This window comes from Orycteropus afer, unplaced genomic scaffold (genome assembly GCF_000298275.1).
Source record: "Orycteropus afer afer isolate SDZICR_OR568_19922 unplaced genomic scaffold, OryAfe1.0 scaffold00123, whole genome shotgun sequence".
Lineage (NCBI taxonomy): Eukaryota > Metazoa > Chordata > Mammalia > Tubulidentata > Orycteropodidae > Orycteropus > Orycteropus afer.
The window spans coordinates 7,530,613-7,548,122 of record NW_006921710.1 but is presented as its reverse complement, the minus strand read 5'-3'; the positions used below and the strand labels follow the sequence as shown (position 1 = coordinate 7,548,122).

Below are 17,510 nucleotides of genomic sequence, written 5' to 3'. Positions count from 1 at the left end.
CAGCTCAGAGGGCAGGAGTGCATGGAGAGATGGACACTGGGAAGAGGTAGCTATCAGGAAGAAGTGGGAGGGGAGCTATTGCATTGGGGTAAATTGTAGTCAATGTCAGGAGACAAAGAGTATGTGAACTGCCGTTTGGAAGGTGAATTTACTAAACTTTCACCCAAATCACAAAAAAAGAAAGAAAGAAACTGTCACGCTATTTTCCAAAGTGGCTGCGCCATTTTACATTCCCACCAGCAATGTGTGGGGGATTCATTTCTCTACAGCCTTGTCAACACTTGGTATGTTGTCTTTTTTTATTCTAGCCATCCCAGTGGAGGTGAAGTGGGATCTCTTTGTGATTTTATATTTACCTGATGGCATTTCCCTCATTAGCCATTCATATGTCCTCTTTCATGAAAGGTCTATTCATGTCTTTTGTGTAGCCTTTAACTGTGTGTCTGCCATGGGATTGGCATTCCCCATATGACTTTGTTAGGACAAAGGTGGTAAACAGATGGGCGATCTCTCTGTTCCCTCTCCCAGCTTACAAAAGGGGATTTTGGCTTCTCCAGCTCAGTTTTTCCTCTGAGGAGGGTCTTACCTTAACTGACCAGTTCTTTTCACTTTTGCTTTTTTTATTATGAAAATTATCAAGCATTCAGAAAAACAAGGATACTTGTATAGAAGCACTGAGCTTCTATACACCCTCTTATCTAGTCAGTAATTGTCAACACCGCCATGTTTGCTTTAGTTCTCTTTATGTGTATTTTGTTGAACCATTTGAAAGTAAGTTGCAGACTTACTTTACCCTTAAATTTTTTTGTATACACCACCTAAGGATAAGGACTTGTCCCTACTTAACCACTGTATTGCTGTTGCACCTAAGAAAATGAACAGTAACTCAATGATATAATCTAATATTTGTGTTCAGATATCTCTAAACCCAGTTCCATATAGCGACCCTATAGGACAAAATAGAGTTGTGCCATGAGTTTCCAAGACTTAAATATTTATAGAAACAGACAGCCTTATCTTTCTCCTGTAGAGCAGCTAGTGGTTTTGAACTGCCAACTTTTTGGTTAGCAGCAGAATGCTTTAACCACTGCATTACCAGAGTTCCTTCAGGTATCCCCAAATGCAAAAAATGCAACCACTGCCAGGGAGTCGGATCTGACTCATAGTGACCGCTCCTTGGGTTTCTGAGGCAGTATCACTACGGAAGTAGATTGCCCAACCTTCCTTCCGAGGAGTGGCTGGTGGGTTTGAACTGCCAGCCTTCTGGTTAGCAGTCATATGCCTTAGGCACTATGCTACAAGAGCTCCCCAGGTATCCCCAGTTGCCCCAAATGTCTTTTATGACCCAGCCTAGTTGTTCTGAGTGTTTGGGGGAAGAAAGAGGGAAGGTAGAAAGCTCACAGGCTTGAGCAGCTGAAAGGGAGAGCTGAAGAGGGGAGGGATGGGAGCAGTTGTGAGGGGTGAGGGAACAGCCATTGGCAGTTTTGATGACATGCAAGGAAAGAGCTTGGGTTATTTTGACATTCCTTTTTGGTTACTGACCTGTTTCTTTGACAGCATACTGCTCTGTGATTGGGCCCTGTGGTTGAGGGGTTTGGGAGGGTGACAGATAAATTCAAGATTGGGCTGATACTCTCCTCTTTCTCATATGCCATCCAACTATCTTTCTCAGGGACCTTTTGGGCTAATCTTGTTCTCTCAGGTTTATTTTCTGATGGGTACCATAAACTGAGTATGTCCCAAACTAAATTTTTTCTACAAATCTCCCATACCCCCTTTGCTTATCTCCTTGATGAAGGATATACTCTCCTCCTGGTAAGTCACCCTCAGCTTGTTCTTGTCCCTCACCCCTTATCAATCTCTATTGAATCTCTGTTTTTACACACTCTCAGTATGTCTCCTCCTCTCTGATCTCACTATTACAACCTTAGCTTAGAGAACCTTCCTTATCTCTTGCTTGGATAATTGCAGTTTCCTTGCAGTTGGTATCATTGCCTTTATCTTCCCTTCTCCTGTTACATTATCTCTACTCTGCTGGCCACTTCCTGCTAAAAAGATGTCAGTGGCTACAATTCTCTGATGTTCAGTGGTGTGATAAATACTGTAATAGAGGTGTGTACATATTAGTGTGAGCATAATTGGTTCTACTTTGGGTGACCCCGGTGTGACCAGAACAAGTGATATTTGAGCAGGATCTCTAAGGATGACAGAATGGTGAGCAAAAGCACCAAAGCATGAGTTATATAACCTCTCTATACCTGCTTTTTCTCACATGTCATGTGGCTACAATAACAGGACCTATCTCAGAATTGTTGTGGGAACTTGAATGAGTTAATGTATGCAAAGCATGTGGCATATGGTGAGTACTTTATGAGTGTTAGCTATTATCGATGTTTTCTTATGATGAAGTGGTATGGTATACAGGGGAGCACAGTAGAATCAGGTTGTCTTTCTTCCTGGCCTTCCTTTTCAAACAAAAGTCGCAAACTGTAGTACTTGCAAGGGTCAGACATGTACTGAAATGATTACACAGGCCAGATGGGACTGAAAGCTCTTACTTCCTTAAAAAGAGGCAGCCACTGCTCAGCCTAGCTGATGATTATCATGCAGGAACGTGGACCCAGCATTGCCAGGTATTTTTATTTTTGAGAAAACCAGAAATCCAGAATGCTAAATGAAGTCTTCTAATTTTTAAATGTTGGTAATTGATTTAAAAAATATTAAAAATCTGTGTGAACCCAACGGACATCTGTGGACCATATTTAGTCTGAAGGCTACCAATTTCTAACCTTTCCTTTAAAGGTGTTCTCTGGGATAATCTGCTTGAGTCCTGCATGACTTTTTCCTGGGGATGGGATTAAGGTGGTTTTGAAGACTGGTTTTTATCCTTTTGTCTTGCAGGACTTCTCCAGACAGGTTATGTCACCAGCAGAGGCTGCCCTGAAGCTCCCTGTGGCCTGGAGACTATGTACAAGAGGAATGGTCTGATGGCTAGCGTGTTGGTCACCTCTGCCACTCCACAGGTATGGAGGCTGCTAGGATCGAGACAGTGAGGTGGGAAGACAGCTAAGCCATGGACAGCAAGGCTGCGGGGCTCCATGAATACCACCATTCTTAACACTCCTAAGGCCCCTGGCCACGCCAGGCGTGAGATTTGGGAGGCAGTCAGTCCTGAGGATCAGTATGTTTTCTGAAGTCGTTCTCTTCAAAGAAAAACAAATACCTGCCCTGTCCAGTTGTATAAAGTGCCACATTCCATTTTGGTGGCAAGAAGGATCAGACCTTTGCTAGGAAAAGCTGCTGCTGATTATAAATAAGTCACACATTCCGGAATGAAGTCAGACAGAAGCTGTTCCAGCTGGCCCTATGTTCTTATTTACCTTGCTCAGTAGGAAATGGCTGTAAGGACTGGTGGTCTAAGAGTGGCCTGGGCTAGGGCCCCTGCCACGGGGGTTTGGGAGTCTGCTTTCTAAACTCAGTAATGGAACAGAGGCGTGCAGGATGGGCAGGCGTCATCTGAGGCCTAGGGTTGCCACTGTGTTGCATGTGTAATGCCTGGCTCATGTGGCCAACTGGCAAGGCAGTATGCAGTGTTCTAAGCTCACAAGGCTCTTATAGTCAAGCTAGGTTTTTGAGATCTAGAGATTCATGGGAACCAATTCATTTCCTACAAACCTTTCAAGAAATTCCCTATTTTGATCACTAGGTCCTAAGAGCAAGCTTGTGGGTGTCTTTTAAAATTCCCCGATGGTACCAGTAAAGGGTTAAATAAAGTTATTGTTTCATCTTCATTGTCATTGTCATTATTATTGCCCCAGAGAAAGTTCTTGCTTGTCACCAGCAAGCTGGCAGGTGACCAACTTGAACGATGCTGCTTGGGGTTCCTTAAATCTGTATTTAAAGCAACTTTTGATTAGATAAGGTACCTCATGTGCATGTGTGTGTTTGGGGACAGTGCAGTTGGGAGTTACCTGGAAAGTTATAAAACCAGAATTTCCTTCCTTCCTAAGGGACTGACTCTGTTGGATAACTAGAGGAATTGGACTTGGTTTCCATGTACAACTTGCATTCTTCTAGAGTAAAACTTCTTTCTTCTCATCTATGTGTACGTGCATATATACCTATACTCATGAATGTGTGTATGTGTGGTTGTGTATATACATACATACACAGACACACGTATATATGTACATATGTATGTGTGAATCTATTTGTCTATATACATGTGTGTGTCTGGCACATGGTAGGTACTCAATAAATATTTGTTGAATGAACGAATGAGTACATGTATAATTGAAAGGCTCAATATATTTTATATATGTATACCCATAATTTAGTTCTTACTATATGTCAGGCAGGTTTTTTTTTTTTGGCATGTCCATAGGTTTTATCTCATTTAATCTCACAATAACTCCATCAGACATGTACTACTGTTTTAATACAAACCCCCCTCCTGCATTTTATAGATGAGGAAGCTAAGCCATGGAGAGGTGAATAACCTGGGTCCAAATCACACACCTAGGTCAGGGTGGGTGGGGTTTCAAAGGCAGGCCTGTCTTACTTTCTGGATGGTGCCCCTAACCATACTCTTCATTGTCACTAAAGAAAAGCAACCCTGTGACCCTAAGTTAGCCTGCTTCCTGGAAGGTGGGTACAGAAGTATAGAATTATTTATAAATAATTTTGTGCTCAGGGTCTCTGTATAAGGACTAGAAGGTGGAATAGGCTGCCAGTTCCAGGAGTATTCAGGATTAGTCTTTTATTACTTTTCAAAAGTTTATCCTAAAGCAGTGATTGTCCTCAGGGGAGAATGTATTGTCACCAGTGGAATGTTTAAATAGCCATTACTGACCCCACCCTAGGCTTCTTGAATCAGCATCTCCTGGGAAGGAAGATCTGCCAGTTGCTTTATAGCCTGCCTTTTATATAACCCATACCACAGTGCTGGGAAGTAGGTTTTAATATCACCATTTTACAGGTGTTAAGTGAAACTTAAGAAAATGAAGTTATTAACTAAGCCTGTCTGATTTCAGAGCTCTTAACCACTCTAATATACTACTCAAGATCATCTTAACCATTTTGGTATAGTGGACCCGTTTGTAAAACCTTTTAATGACACAGGCCTATTGAAATCTAGGTTTAAGTTCTCGCTCATCTTTTTAACCTCACATTTTCAGTTGTTGACTATTGGTTTCCCTCACTGGCCTAAAAGCATCCTCATTTCCAGTAAGATTGCAAAGATTTTCCAGATATAGCCTTTTTGGAAAGAGTGAAATAAAGGGGAATTAATAAAAGCATATTCTCTCAATCCTGGTCCAAAATGTTGAGGTTAATGGAAACCACAAATTCCCTCCTCATGAGTTAAGACAAATAAAACCATTTATGAATAGGGCACAATTTTGGGGTGGTAAGCACCATTGGTTCACAAAAGTAAAGTTTGATGAAATTAAATGAAACTGAAGAGAAGGTATATTCAACATTCTAGGATCCTGACAGTGTTGAGTTTCATGAAACCAGCTGCATTTGGGGGAGTCTTAACTTGCCCTTTTATGGGAAACTCTTTCTTTACATGCAGGACTCACAATGTTCTTAACACAAGGGACTCTACTAAATATAACTTTCACACCAGTCTCCAAAGCCAAACAGTCTCAAAAGTTTCACCTCATCACCTAACAAGCTTTGAATTCTAAGCTGCCCATACATGAAATAAGCTACGTGTGTTTTACATTTTGAGTAATGATTTTCTGCATTGACTTCAAGTGGAAAAGAAAAGGTGAACCCAGGTAAAGTCATAACAGATTATCTCCTCAGGACTCCTAAGATGCCAAGGCCTATTCACTCTAAAGGAGGAGTGGTTTGTAATTTTTTACCCCATTGCTAAACTGCCAGCTGGAAGTGTGAGGGTACAATGATTAAGGGCACGTGTTTCTAGTCAGATCGATGGAAAACTAGGTTCAAATTGTGGCTCTTCAATTTTCTAGTTGAGACACCTTGGGAAAGTATCATTGCTTGTACTCCTTTATTTGTAAAACAGTAATAGTAATAATAGGTACTCATAGGGTTACTATGAGAATTAAATGAGATTTTTGCATATGAAGTGATTCACACAGCACCTGGAATAAATGTTAAACCATAGGAACTTTGATTATTGTACAGTTCTGTCACTCTTGCATACTCAGTTTTGAGGTTTTATGAGTCAGTGATGCCAAGCCAGGCTTTTCAGATGGTACCATCTCTCCCTGTCCTCCACAGGGCAGCAGCAGCTCAGACTCTCTGGAGGGCCAGAGCTGCGACTATGCCAGCAAGAGCTATGATGCCGTTGTCTTCGATGTCTTGAAAGTGACTCCCGAGGAGTTTGCTGTAAGTAGCACAAAACGGATGTGGGTGGCTGGACACCATGCCAGGGAGTTGGAGGGTGTCACTACCAAGGGCTCTTCGTTCAGGTTAGAAACAACCCATATGCCCAAGGATAGGGGATTGCTCCGTAGAGTATGGTGCATCATTTATGACATACTGTGCAGCATTAAAAAGGATGTTGTGGATTTAGAATTATTCACCTTAGAAGGCATACACAATAAGTATGAATACTCAGTGAAAGTAGCAGGTTATAGCACAATTTTGAGAGATAATTCCACTTTCAAAAACCTTGTACAACACCATTCCAGGTAATTAGAATATATTTTTCCTTCTTTTTATTTGCATTGTTTACATTTTTCAATGACCATTTTCTATAATGATAAACATTATTTGGACATTTTTTTAATTATAATTTTTTTTAAAAATTATTTTTTTCTTCAGCTATTATGTTGCTGTAGGTCTTGCCAAGGGACAGTTCCTTGTGGTGGAGCAGAGTTGTCTCCTTGTTTTATGTTGTTGTTATGTGCCGTGGAGTCGGCCCCGACTCATAGCGACCCCTCCTTGTTTTATAGGACTTGGTTTTCTCCTTTTATGCTTTGAGGGTAGAGGGGATACACTGGCTCTGAGGTGGCCTTGGGCCTGATTCCCACAGTCTTGGAATTTCTCTCCAAAACTGTCAAAGTGTTTTCCATCCATGCCCACTTTTTCCCAGCCCCACTGTGTATAAGAGAGTTCTTGGCATCCAAGACCCAATCTCATTGCTCTGCCATCATTGGCTCCCATGTTTACTTTGTGCCAGGTCATGTTGAGCCTGGCACATGCGTCATCTCTTTGAGTGTGCCTGAGGGATCCTTTAAAAACGGCTGACAACTGTCTAGTGACTCCTTTATACTAGAATGAGGTCCAGAGTTCCTCCTGAGGCCTCCAAGGCCTTCCAGGGTCTCACCAAGCCTCCTGTCTTGTCCCCATCTTGCTTTTCAAGTACATTGGCTGCCTCTTTCATCTGCAGAGTCACTGGGCATCCTTCTGCCTCGAGGTTTCTGTGCTTATTCTTCCCTTTAATTCTAAAGGTTCTCCAGATGTTTGTTCAGTTTCTGTTCAAATGTCCACCCTAAGAGAAGGCTCACCATCTAAAATAGCATCTCCCATTATGCTCTCTACTTACACTTACCCTGCTGTTTTTTCCTATGTAACTCTCATTACTACTCAACATTACATTATGTGATAAGTTTTGAAAATTGTGTTATCTCCTCCACTGGAATATTAACTCCCTAAGGACAGGGACTTTATTTGACTTGTTCATTGCTCTTTCCCAGTGCCAAGAATAGTATCTGGCTCATAGTAAATGCTTAATAAATACGTGTTAACTAAGTGAATTCAATCCTCACAACAACTCACTGACGCAGCTTATTAGCTACCAGTTTTCTGATATGGAAACTAAGATCCGAGAGATTATTTACTTGGATCGTACAGTCAGGTGTTGGGAGATGCAGGTCTGGAATCTTTATGTCCAGGTGCTAGGAGGTAATAATAAGAGCAGCTCTCATTTTTGAGGACTTACTGTGTCTAAATCTTGTGCTAAGTATTTTATATGCATTATCTAATTACTTTGCACAATAGCTTTATAAATTAACTGTTACTATTATTTCCAGTTTATTGATGAGCAAGTTGGCACTCAGAGAGAAAAGTTTCCTATTCACACAATAGTAAGTGGCAAAACTGGGATTTCACACCAGGGCTGTTTGGCACTCTAGGTCAGCATTATCTAAAAGAAACATCCTCCCTTTTAGTATGGGCCACCAAAAAGGAAAAAAAAAAAAAAAAGAAAAGAAACCTAATACAAGGCACATATTTAATTTAGAATTTTCTACTTGCCACATTAAAAGAAAATAAGTGGTTAAAAAAATAAGCAAAAAAAGAAGAGGTAAAATTATTTTTCATAATGTATTTTATTTAACTCAATCTCTCTAAAATAGTATTATCTCACATGTTTCACATTTTTTTGGGACTAAGTCTTGGGACTCTGATGTATGTTTTACATTTATAGCACTGGTCACATTCAGACGCTCAGCCACATATGTGTGACTTGTGTTCACCATATTGGACAGTGTCTTTCTACAGTCTGCATTCTTAGCAATGAAAGTGTTATTGCCTCTCCAGTGCCGCCAGTGCCTGCAGCAGGAGTGAAGGAGCTGTGACAGGTGCTGCCGTGCAGCTGGTGTAAAACGCTGTATGGCTGTTGGGCATTTGGATGAAGCCAGGAGGAGGCAAGGAAGGAGGCGCAGATGGGAAGCTGTGGGGATTGGGATGTGTCCTGAGACTTCATGGACCTTACAGGCTCAGTGGCCTCGCTTCTTTATTCTATTTGCATTTGTTTGTTTGTTGTATTTTTAAGAGTTGTGTGCTTTAACTTCATGAAAAGAATGAAGCAATGATGAGATTAAAAAATCCTTTTATAGTTATTCACTATGAGGAATGGCAGAGTTAGCCTGCATCATAGAGCAACATTGCCTGGCAGACTGCTTGGTAAGACTATAGGCCCAGTTTTTTAGCCTTAGTCCTAGTGCTTTAAGTGGCTTGTTCTAGGCCAGTTCTCTGAGGCTGAGGAAGACTGTAGGCAAGGATGGTGAATGCTTTGGAAGTGCAGTCCTCTGCTGAGCCCAGTGTGACTTTAGCTTAGTTGTGGAACCAGGTCCTCTGGAGTTTTTGGTCTCTGGAGAAACCTTGAAGTTGCCAGGATTCCAGAACTAAAGAAGACCACCTGATATTTTGGTTACTTGTTTAATAATATTAAAGAAAAAAGCTAGCCACAAAAATCCTTTGGAAAAATCATTTAATTGATTTTGGGTAAATGGCATAGTTTTTGAATTTCATTGAATCCTCACATAAAAGCATCCAGAACAACTTGATAGCAAACCCATGGACAGCGTTACAATAAAACTAGTGATAACGATACAAACACATGAAAAGAGTCTTGTGATTATTAGCCATTAGAGAAATGCAAATCAAAACTACAATGAGGTACCATCTTACCCCTGCAAAATTGGCACTGATGAAAAAAACAGAATACAACAAATACTGGCGAGGTTGTGGGGAGATTGGAAGTCTTATCCACTGCTAGTGGCACTGTAAAATAGTGCAATCACTATGGGAAACAGTATGACACTCCCTCAAAAAGGTAGAAATAGCAATATCTTATGATCCAACAATCTCTAGATATGTATCCTAGAGAACCAGAAGGGTGGCAGTTTAAACCCACCAGCCACCCCTCGGAAGGAAAATTGGGCAATCTACTTCTGTAGAGATACCACCTGAGAAACCCAAGGAGGGGTCACTATGAGTTGGATCGACTTGACGGCAGTAAGTTTTTTGAGTATATAGATACATGTAGTGATATATACAGACATACGCACACCTGTGTTCATTGCAGCATTATGCTCAATAGCAAAAAGATGGAAACAGCCTAAGTGTCCATCAGTGGATAAGTGAATAAACAAAATATAGTACATATATACAATGGAGTACTATGCAGCTATGAAGAGTAATGATGAGTCTGTAGATGAATCTGGAGGACATTGTACTGAGTGAAGAAAGTCAGTCACAGAATGGCAAATATTATGTGGTTTCACTTTCACAAAAAGATGAGAATAGGTATACATAACAGAAGGCAACACTCATTAGTGGTTACCAAGAATGGGAGGGGGAGGAAGGGAGGGAAAATCACTGTCTAGATAGTAGACTCTTACTATTTTTGATGATGGGAAAGGCAGTACTAAATATGGGTGAAGTCAGCACAACTTAACCAAGGTAAATGATGACTCTAGGAAGTATACAAGAAGAAGGGATAATTTTGGTAAATACTAGAACATGCAGTTTTGCAACAATAGTAATGTAAAAAAAATAAGTGTGGTTACTTACATAGGTATATATGTGCATATGTGAGTATATGTATGTGCATATGTGAGTATATGTGTGTTCATATACAAGTACGCATTGCTTAACATTCATGATACATTCTGTGAAATAGAACATTAGCACAATTTGGGCATTGTGCAAACACTGTATTATATATAGGCAGTCCCTGTACAATCCATAGTTAAATCCCCATAAAGCCTATTATATTAAAACCTTATTGGGAGCCTGCTGGGCAAAGCTTGAAAACTGTATGCACTGGATACAGGAGGCCAACCTTGCTGGGTGTGTGGCTGGGCCAGACAGGGGCTGTGCTAGCAGTTGGATTGGACTTTGCACACATCCAGGTGCAGGGTGAGGGGGCGTACATGGGGGTATATTGAAGTGGCCATGGAGACTGGGCATGAAGCAGGTTGTGGGTACTTTGGGTGTGGCTGGTAATGGCAGCCCTGGCTGCTGCTGCCCTGTTAGTACAGCTACTTCCTGATTATGTGAAGCTGCAACTGCCACCCAGAGCCAGGAGCCCACAAGTGCCCCAGGCTTGGCCAGTGCTTCCAGTGCCCACAGCAGGAACAGAGGGGCCATGACAGGTGCTGCCTTGCACCAAGAATGAAAGGCTGCACTGCTGCTGGCTAGATGAATGAAACCAAGAGGAAAGGAAGGAGGAGGCAAAGAAGCAGGCACTGTGGGGATTGGGATGTGCCCTGATGCCTTGCTACTCATTCACTCTAGGGCTTTGGGGTCTTTAAAACCATTAGTGGAAAATAATAAAAGGAGAGCTGCTTTCCCTTAAAAACAAACAAACAGATAAACAAAAAAACACTTATAGGACCACAGATGTATATGTGGTCGGATGTTGCCCAAAAAGACGTTAGGCAATGCTTACCTGTATGGGTGTATCTATGTTGTAATTATGTGCCGTCAAGTTGGCCCTGACTCATAGCGACCCCTCCTTGGGTTTCCGAGGCAGTATCACTCTATGGGTATATGTATATATGTGTTTGTGTGTGTTGCACATACATTCATATATATAATAAAGCACATGCTGACAAAATTATTGATACTTCCAAGATAAAACCAGACAACCTGCAGGATTGGATTACTGGGTTTGAAGGCTTAAGACCATAGTCTCATGGGTAACCTAAGTCAATTGGCGTAACATGGTTCATAAGGTTTATGTTCTACATCATAGTTTGATGAATAGCATCTGAGTTCTTAAAAGCCTTGTGAGTGTCCTTCTTAGATATTACTATTTGTTTTTACTCCTCTGGAGCAAAAGAGAAAGAAGGAAACCAAAGAATCAAAGAAGAAGATGTTATATAGAACTGATAGCCTACATGAATCATGTCCTCATGTATCCTGAGACCAGAAGAACTAGATGGTGCCTAGCTAACATGACTGACCATCTTGACCAATAGATGATCCTGGGCAGAATGGGAGAAAACTGTGGAAAAAACCCCACATTCTTAAAAAAGCTCAGATTTACTGGACCAGTAGAGGCTAGAGGAACCTTCAAGACTAGCATTCTGATATACCCTTTGAACCTGAAACAGATTACTTTCAGAGGTTACCTTTCAGCTAAATAACAGATTGTCTTATAAAATAACAGTATCAGCAGTGAGTACTGTGCTCCTTAAAAAAGTCATCTGTATGAGACCAAATGGTTGACATTTACCCTAAAGCAAAGATGAGAAGGTAAAGAGGATAAAGAAGCTAGATTAATGGAAATGGAACAACCTGAATGGAAAAATTAGAATGCTGGCCCATTGTGAAAAATGTAACCCATGTCACTGAACAATATGTATAGAAATTGTTGAATTAGAACCTAATTTGCTGTGTAAACATTCATCAAAAACACAATAAATATATTAAACCTACTGAGAAGGTATTCTCACCAATCCCAAAATACAAGTGACCAGGGATAAACCACCAACAACCACAAAATCTGTAGTGTGTCAGCGTCTGTTTAGGAGAAAGCAGAAGTAAGCATTGGCACATCTGGCAGACTTGAGAGAGGATCCAAAAATTCCTAACAGGTGTTCAATGAGAGAACAGCAACTGAAATTGGGAGACATTTTTGATGACTCATATAAGCTGAAGAGATTTAAGGTCCAGCCCACAGCCCATATGATCTCTTGAACCAACCAACTAGGGCTTCCCAGACAAGGCTCCATACTAAAGAAAATTCTGGGGAATGAAATAAAAATTATCAGATACAGACAGTTATGGCAAAGAGAAAGGGTCTAAATAAAAGTGTGAATGTATGTGTGAGTGTGTGTTTGGGTGTGAGAGAGCACGCTTGAGTACCAGCCACCCAAGAAATCTCAAAAACAACTGCCATGTTTTTAGATACTACATGAAAACAACCAAGAATGAAGCTATGTGGAGTTAGAAAACCTACCCTGAACGATGTTCCCTTCTGAAAGTTTAGAAAAACTAATTTTATGTAAACAACAGAAAAATACACCAAATCTCATTCAAAGTTATTAATAGATAAAAAGAGTAGAGATAATGCCACAAAAACAGATTAAAATGGTAACTGTTATAAAATGAAATAAGAGACATTAAGATCATGTTAAAAGACATGAACAACATAAATTAGAATTACAAAAAAACTCAGAAATGAGGTAACAGAACTTAGAAAAAAAATTAAAAAATGAAGATTGAACTAGATGAAGCATAAGAACAAATGAATATAATTGTTAAAGCCTTAAAAGAAGAAATTTGTTAAAATCAAAACAAATGAATAAAGAGATAAGACTTAAAAAAATAAATAAATATTGATGATAGGTAAAGAAGATCCAACATACAGAAAATAAGAATCCATAAAAGGAAAGAATAAACAAAGCAAGGAAACCGAACAAATAGTTGGAACTATAAGAACATTGTTATGAAATTGCAAAAGATTTCACTATGAAGCTGAGAATAACAACCCAGAATGACCAATACCAAAATCATATTCTTGGTAAATGATTGATTTTAAAGGAAATGACAAAATCTTCTGGGCATTTAAGCAAAAGCAACGAATAACTTGTAAGGGAAAGAAAGTTAGCTTACCATCATCCATCTTCTTGACTACAACATTCTTTTAGTAAACAAACTAAAAGAATATGGAGTAAAAGTCGCAGAAACAGTTTGTGCTTAGCTGGGTAACCAAATGGTTGGTGGTTCAAACCCACCCACTGGCACTGCAGAACAAACAAGTTTGCTAATCTGCTTCTGTAAAGATTACAGCCAAGGAATCCCCATGGAACAGTTCTACTTTGTAACACATAGAGTCCCTTAAACCACAAAACAAGAGAAACAAAATCAACAACAACAACAAAAGTGACAAAAGAAAATGGAGTGAAATGGTCAAGGAAAGAAAAAAGGTGAGTCAAAAATTTAAAATCCAGCAAAACTGATTTTCAGTTATAAATGACACAGATAAATTGTTATTAATATGCAAGACCTCAGAGATTATTGTTCCTATGAGCCCTCTAGAGAGACATCACCATAAAGACTGATGGAGAGAAGCTTTTTTTAAAAGGGAGAGGATATGGTATGTGATGGCTGTATACCCAGATAATGAATATGTTGTTGTTGTTATGTACCATCGTCGCAACCCCTCCTTGGGTTTCCGAGGCAGTATCACTATGGAAGTAGATTGCCCAACCTTCCTTCTGAGGAGTGGCTGGTGGGTTTGATCTGCCAGTCTTCTGGTTAGCAGTCAAGTGCCTTAGGCACTATGCTACCAGAGCTCCCAATAATAAATATAGGATGACTGTATTTGAATTGTGGTGTTGGCAAAGAATACTGAAAATATCATGGACTGCCAGAAGAAGGAACAAATCTGTTCTGGGATAAGTACAGCCTGAATGCTCCTTGGAAACGAGAATGGCTGGACTTCGTCTCATCTTCTTTGGTCATGCTGTGAGAAGGGACCATTCCCTGGAGAAGGATATCATGCTTGGTAAGGTAGAGGGTCAGTGAAAAAGGGGAAGACTCTCAGTAAGAGGGATTGGTACAGTTACTGTGAGGATGGCACCAGACTGGCAGTGTTTTGTTCTGTTGTACATAAGGTTGCTATGAGTCAGAGCCGAACTTGACAGCACCTAACAACAACAACTTTGTAATATAAAAGGAGCTCTGGTGGTATAGTGGTTAAGGCATTTGGCTGCTAACCAAAAGATTGGTGGTTCGAATGCACCAGCTGCTCCATAGAAGAAAGATGAAGCGGTCTGCTCCCATAAAGATTTACAGCCTTGGAAACTCAGTGGGTCACTATGAGTTGAAATGGACTCGATGGCAATGGGTTTGGTTTGAGATTGTAGTGGTTGTTGTTATGTATCGTCGAGTCGACTCATAGTGACCCCTCCTTGGGTTTCCGAGGTGATATATAAACTATAAAAAATAGGGGAGATTGGAGAGAACATAATTAAAAATTCTATAATTATTCTTAATTATATTGGTAATAATTGCATTATTATTATTCTGAGGCTGTTGTGTGTGAAATGTGGGATAAACTAAATGAATAATTATGAGATATTGTAATCCCATTATATCCTTGTCCTTGAGATAAGCATTTTCAGTATGGAAGAAGGGAGATGCAGATGTTATATAAAAGAAGGAAAGTAAGTAAATTAAAAAAAAAAAAAAAAAAGTGGTCCTAAATCAGTATGAATTTCAGATTGTGGAATATCCTTTCTTGCTAAAAGAAACCAAGGTTTCCTGAAGAACTGTTTTATTCCAAGTCACCAAACATACTGCCATTGAATCAATTCCAACTCATAGCAACCCTATAGGGCAGAGTAGAACTACCCCCATAAGGTTTCCAAGGCTGTAAATCTTTATGGAAGTAGATTGCCCCATTGTTCTCCCATGGAATGGCTGATGGGTTTGAACTGCTGACCTTTTGGTTGGCAGCTGAATGCTTTAACTACTGTGCCACTAGGGCTCCTTTGATTCCAAGTCAGGGACTGGAGACGTTCAAGATGAACCTGGTCCATCTTGTCATACCAGTGAGGAAGCTATCAAAGACTACTATGGTCATGTCAAAAAGACACAGGCGTCAACTAGAAGAAGCTCCTGCTGCCCAAAGATGGGACAATTTGTGCTTCAAAAAGATATTAAATGTAGTTAGAAATGCAACAAAAATTTGCACCTTTGGAAGGTGGTAGGGAACCAATTTATTGTCTTGAAAATTAATAAGTGAAATAAAAGTGAAAAGAATCAAGTGTTTGTCCTGGTTTTCACTTTTGAGCTGCAGTGGGTAACCATGTGGTAGATAAGGGAAAGTAGCTCTTTATTAAATTATTCCAGTTAAATAAATGGAAAAGAATGAAAGAATTGGAATGTCATCATTTGGTAGCTCTGGTAGCATAGTGGCTAAAGCACTTGACTGCTAACCAGAAGGCTGGCGGTTCAAACCCACCAGCCACTCCTCGGAAGGAAGGTTGGGCAATCCTACTTCCGTAGTGATACTGCCTCAGAAACCCAAGGAGGGGTTGCTGTGAGTCGGGGCTGACTCGACGGCACATAACAACATCAACAGCATTGAGCATCAACAGCTAATAACATCACAAAAGGATTAAATAAATGGAAAAGAATGAAAGAATTGGAATGTCATCATTTGGTAACCCCCAATGAATTAATAGATACTAGCATTGAGCATCAACAGCTAGTAACATCACAAAAGGAGTGATGATATGTGCTTCCTGATAAAACAACAGACCGCCACCTTCAGTCTTGCCAGAAGGATCAGACCTGTGTCCATTCAAGCCTCTGGGTTGAGCTACTGATTTGCAGGAAATGCAAAGGAAAGAGGAACGTTTTGACCTGCACGATGATTGTGGGGAACCGTATGGGTCAAATGGCCTGAGTTCTTCGAGATACATTATAAGAAAATACTGGGATAGAGAGTACCTGTAGATTAAAAGAGACTTAAAATGTGGCCAGGACTATACTGGATGCCAAGTATACACACTTGGGTGATGACATCATGAAGAAACTTGAGGAAGTGATTACTTTAAAATTCAGGATATGGACTGCTTTTGGTGGGAAGGAGTAGCTTGTGATTGGGACAGGGCACCTGGAGAAACTTCTGGGATGGCTATTTCTTGACCTGCATAGTGGTTACAAGGGATTCATCTTATAATAAATCATTGAGCCATGCATTTGTTTAATGTGTATTCCTGTAAATGTGTGATATTTTACAATAAACGAGTTGAAATTATTTAAAAAGTCCCCATTTTTTATTGGAAGTTCTCTATAGCTAGACCTTAGTCCTATTTCCCCAAGTGGCTGGAAGCAGAACAAAAAGTAATCCTGGAACTTGTTTTCATCACCCATCAATCCATCACGGTCATCTTCCCAGGTCAATATGTATAGATTTAATTCACTTAAGAGCTTGATAGTATTCCAGAGTCCAGATATACCATAATTTTATTTTTTGATTCAGGTTGTTTCCAAATTTTGCTACTATAAATAATGGTACAGTAAGCATTTATCTCTCTCTATATAAAGCCTTTTTTATATTGTGTCAAACATGCCCATTTCAGTTTTTATGAGATAATGTATAAATGCAATGTATGATTCTGGATCAAGAAAAAACTGCTATAAAAAACAGTTATTAGGATAATCATCAAAATTTGAATACAGACTATGTTATACTTCATAATACCATCTTGTTGTCTTATCAACAATAAACCCGAATTTAATAATTTTTCCACAGTTTTATCATTAAACAAGAAAATGATCTTGTTCTTAGGAAATATATACTGAAGTATTTAGGGATAAAGAGTACAGATAATAGTACAGATAATATCTGTAATAATTCTCAAATGGATCAGAAAAAAATGTACATAATTACATATCTTCCAGAAAACCAAACTCACTGCCAGTGAGTCAATTCCAACTCCTCTTGGGGTTCCAAGGCAGTATATCTTTATGGAAGTAGATTGCCTCATCTTCAGTGGAGTGGCTGGTGGGTTTGAACGGTCAGCCTTCTGGTTAGCATTCACATGCCTTAGGTGCTACACCCCCAGAACTCCTTTTAATTATATACCTATTGTTATTGTTGTTGTTATGTGCCGTCGAGTCAGACCTGACTCATAGCAACCCCTCCTTGGGTTTCCAAGGCAGTATCACTGCGGAAGTAGATTGCCCCATCTTCCTTCAGAGGAGTGGCTGGTGGATTTGAACCGCCAGCCTTCTGGTTAGCAGTCAAGTGCCTTAGCCACTATGCTACCAGAGCTCCCAAT

General features: G+C 40.0%; 1 protein-coding gene across 1 annotated transcript in view; it reads left to right on the top strand.

Annotated features, from left to right (window-relative positions):
• Nucleotides 1-2,966: 2,966 nt before the first annotated feature.
• RALGPS1 (Ral GEF with PH domain and SH3 binding motif 1) overlaps nucleotides 2,967-17,510 on the top strand; it is a 392,441-nt gene continuing 377,897 nt past the window's right edge. Inside the window, exons 1-2 of the mRNA XM_042781469.1 lie at nucleotides 2,967-3,023; nucleotides 6,253-6,360. Coding sequence (XP_042637403.1) covers nucleotides 2,967-3,023; nucleotides 6,253-6,360 — 165 coding nt within the window. The remainder of the gene's footprint in view (nucleotides 3,024-6,252; nucleotides 6,361-17,510) is intronic.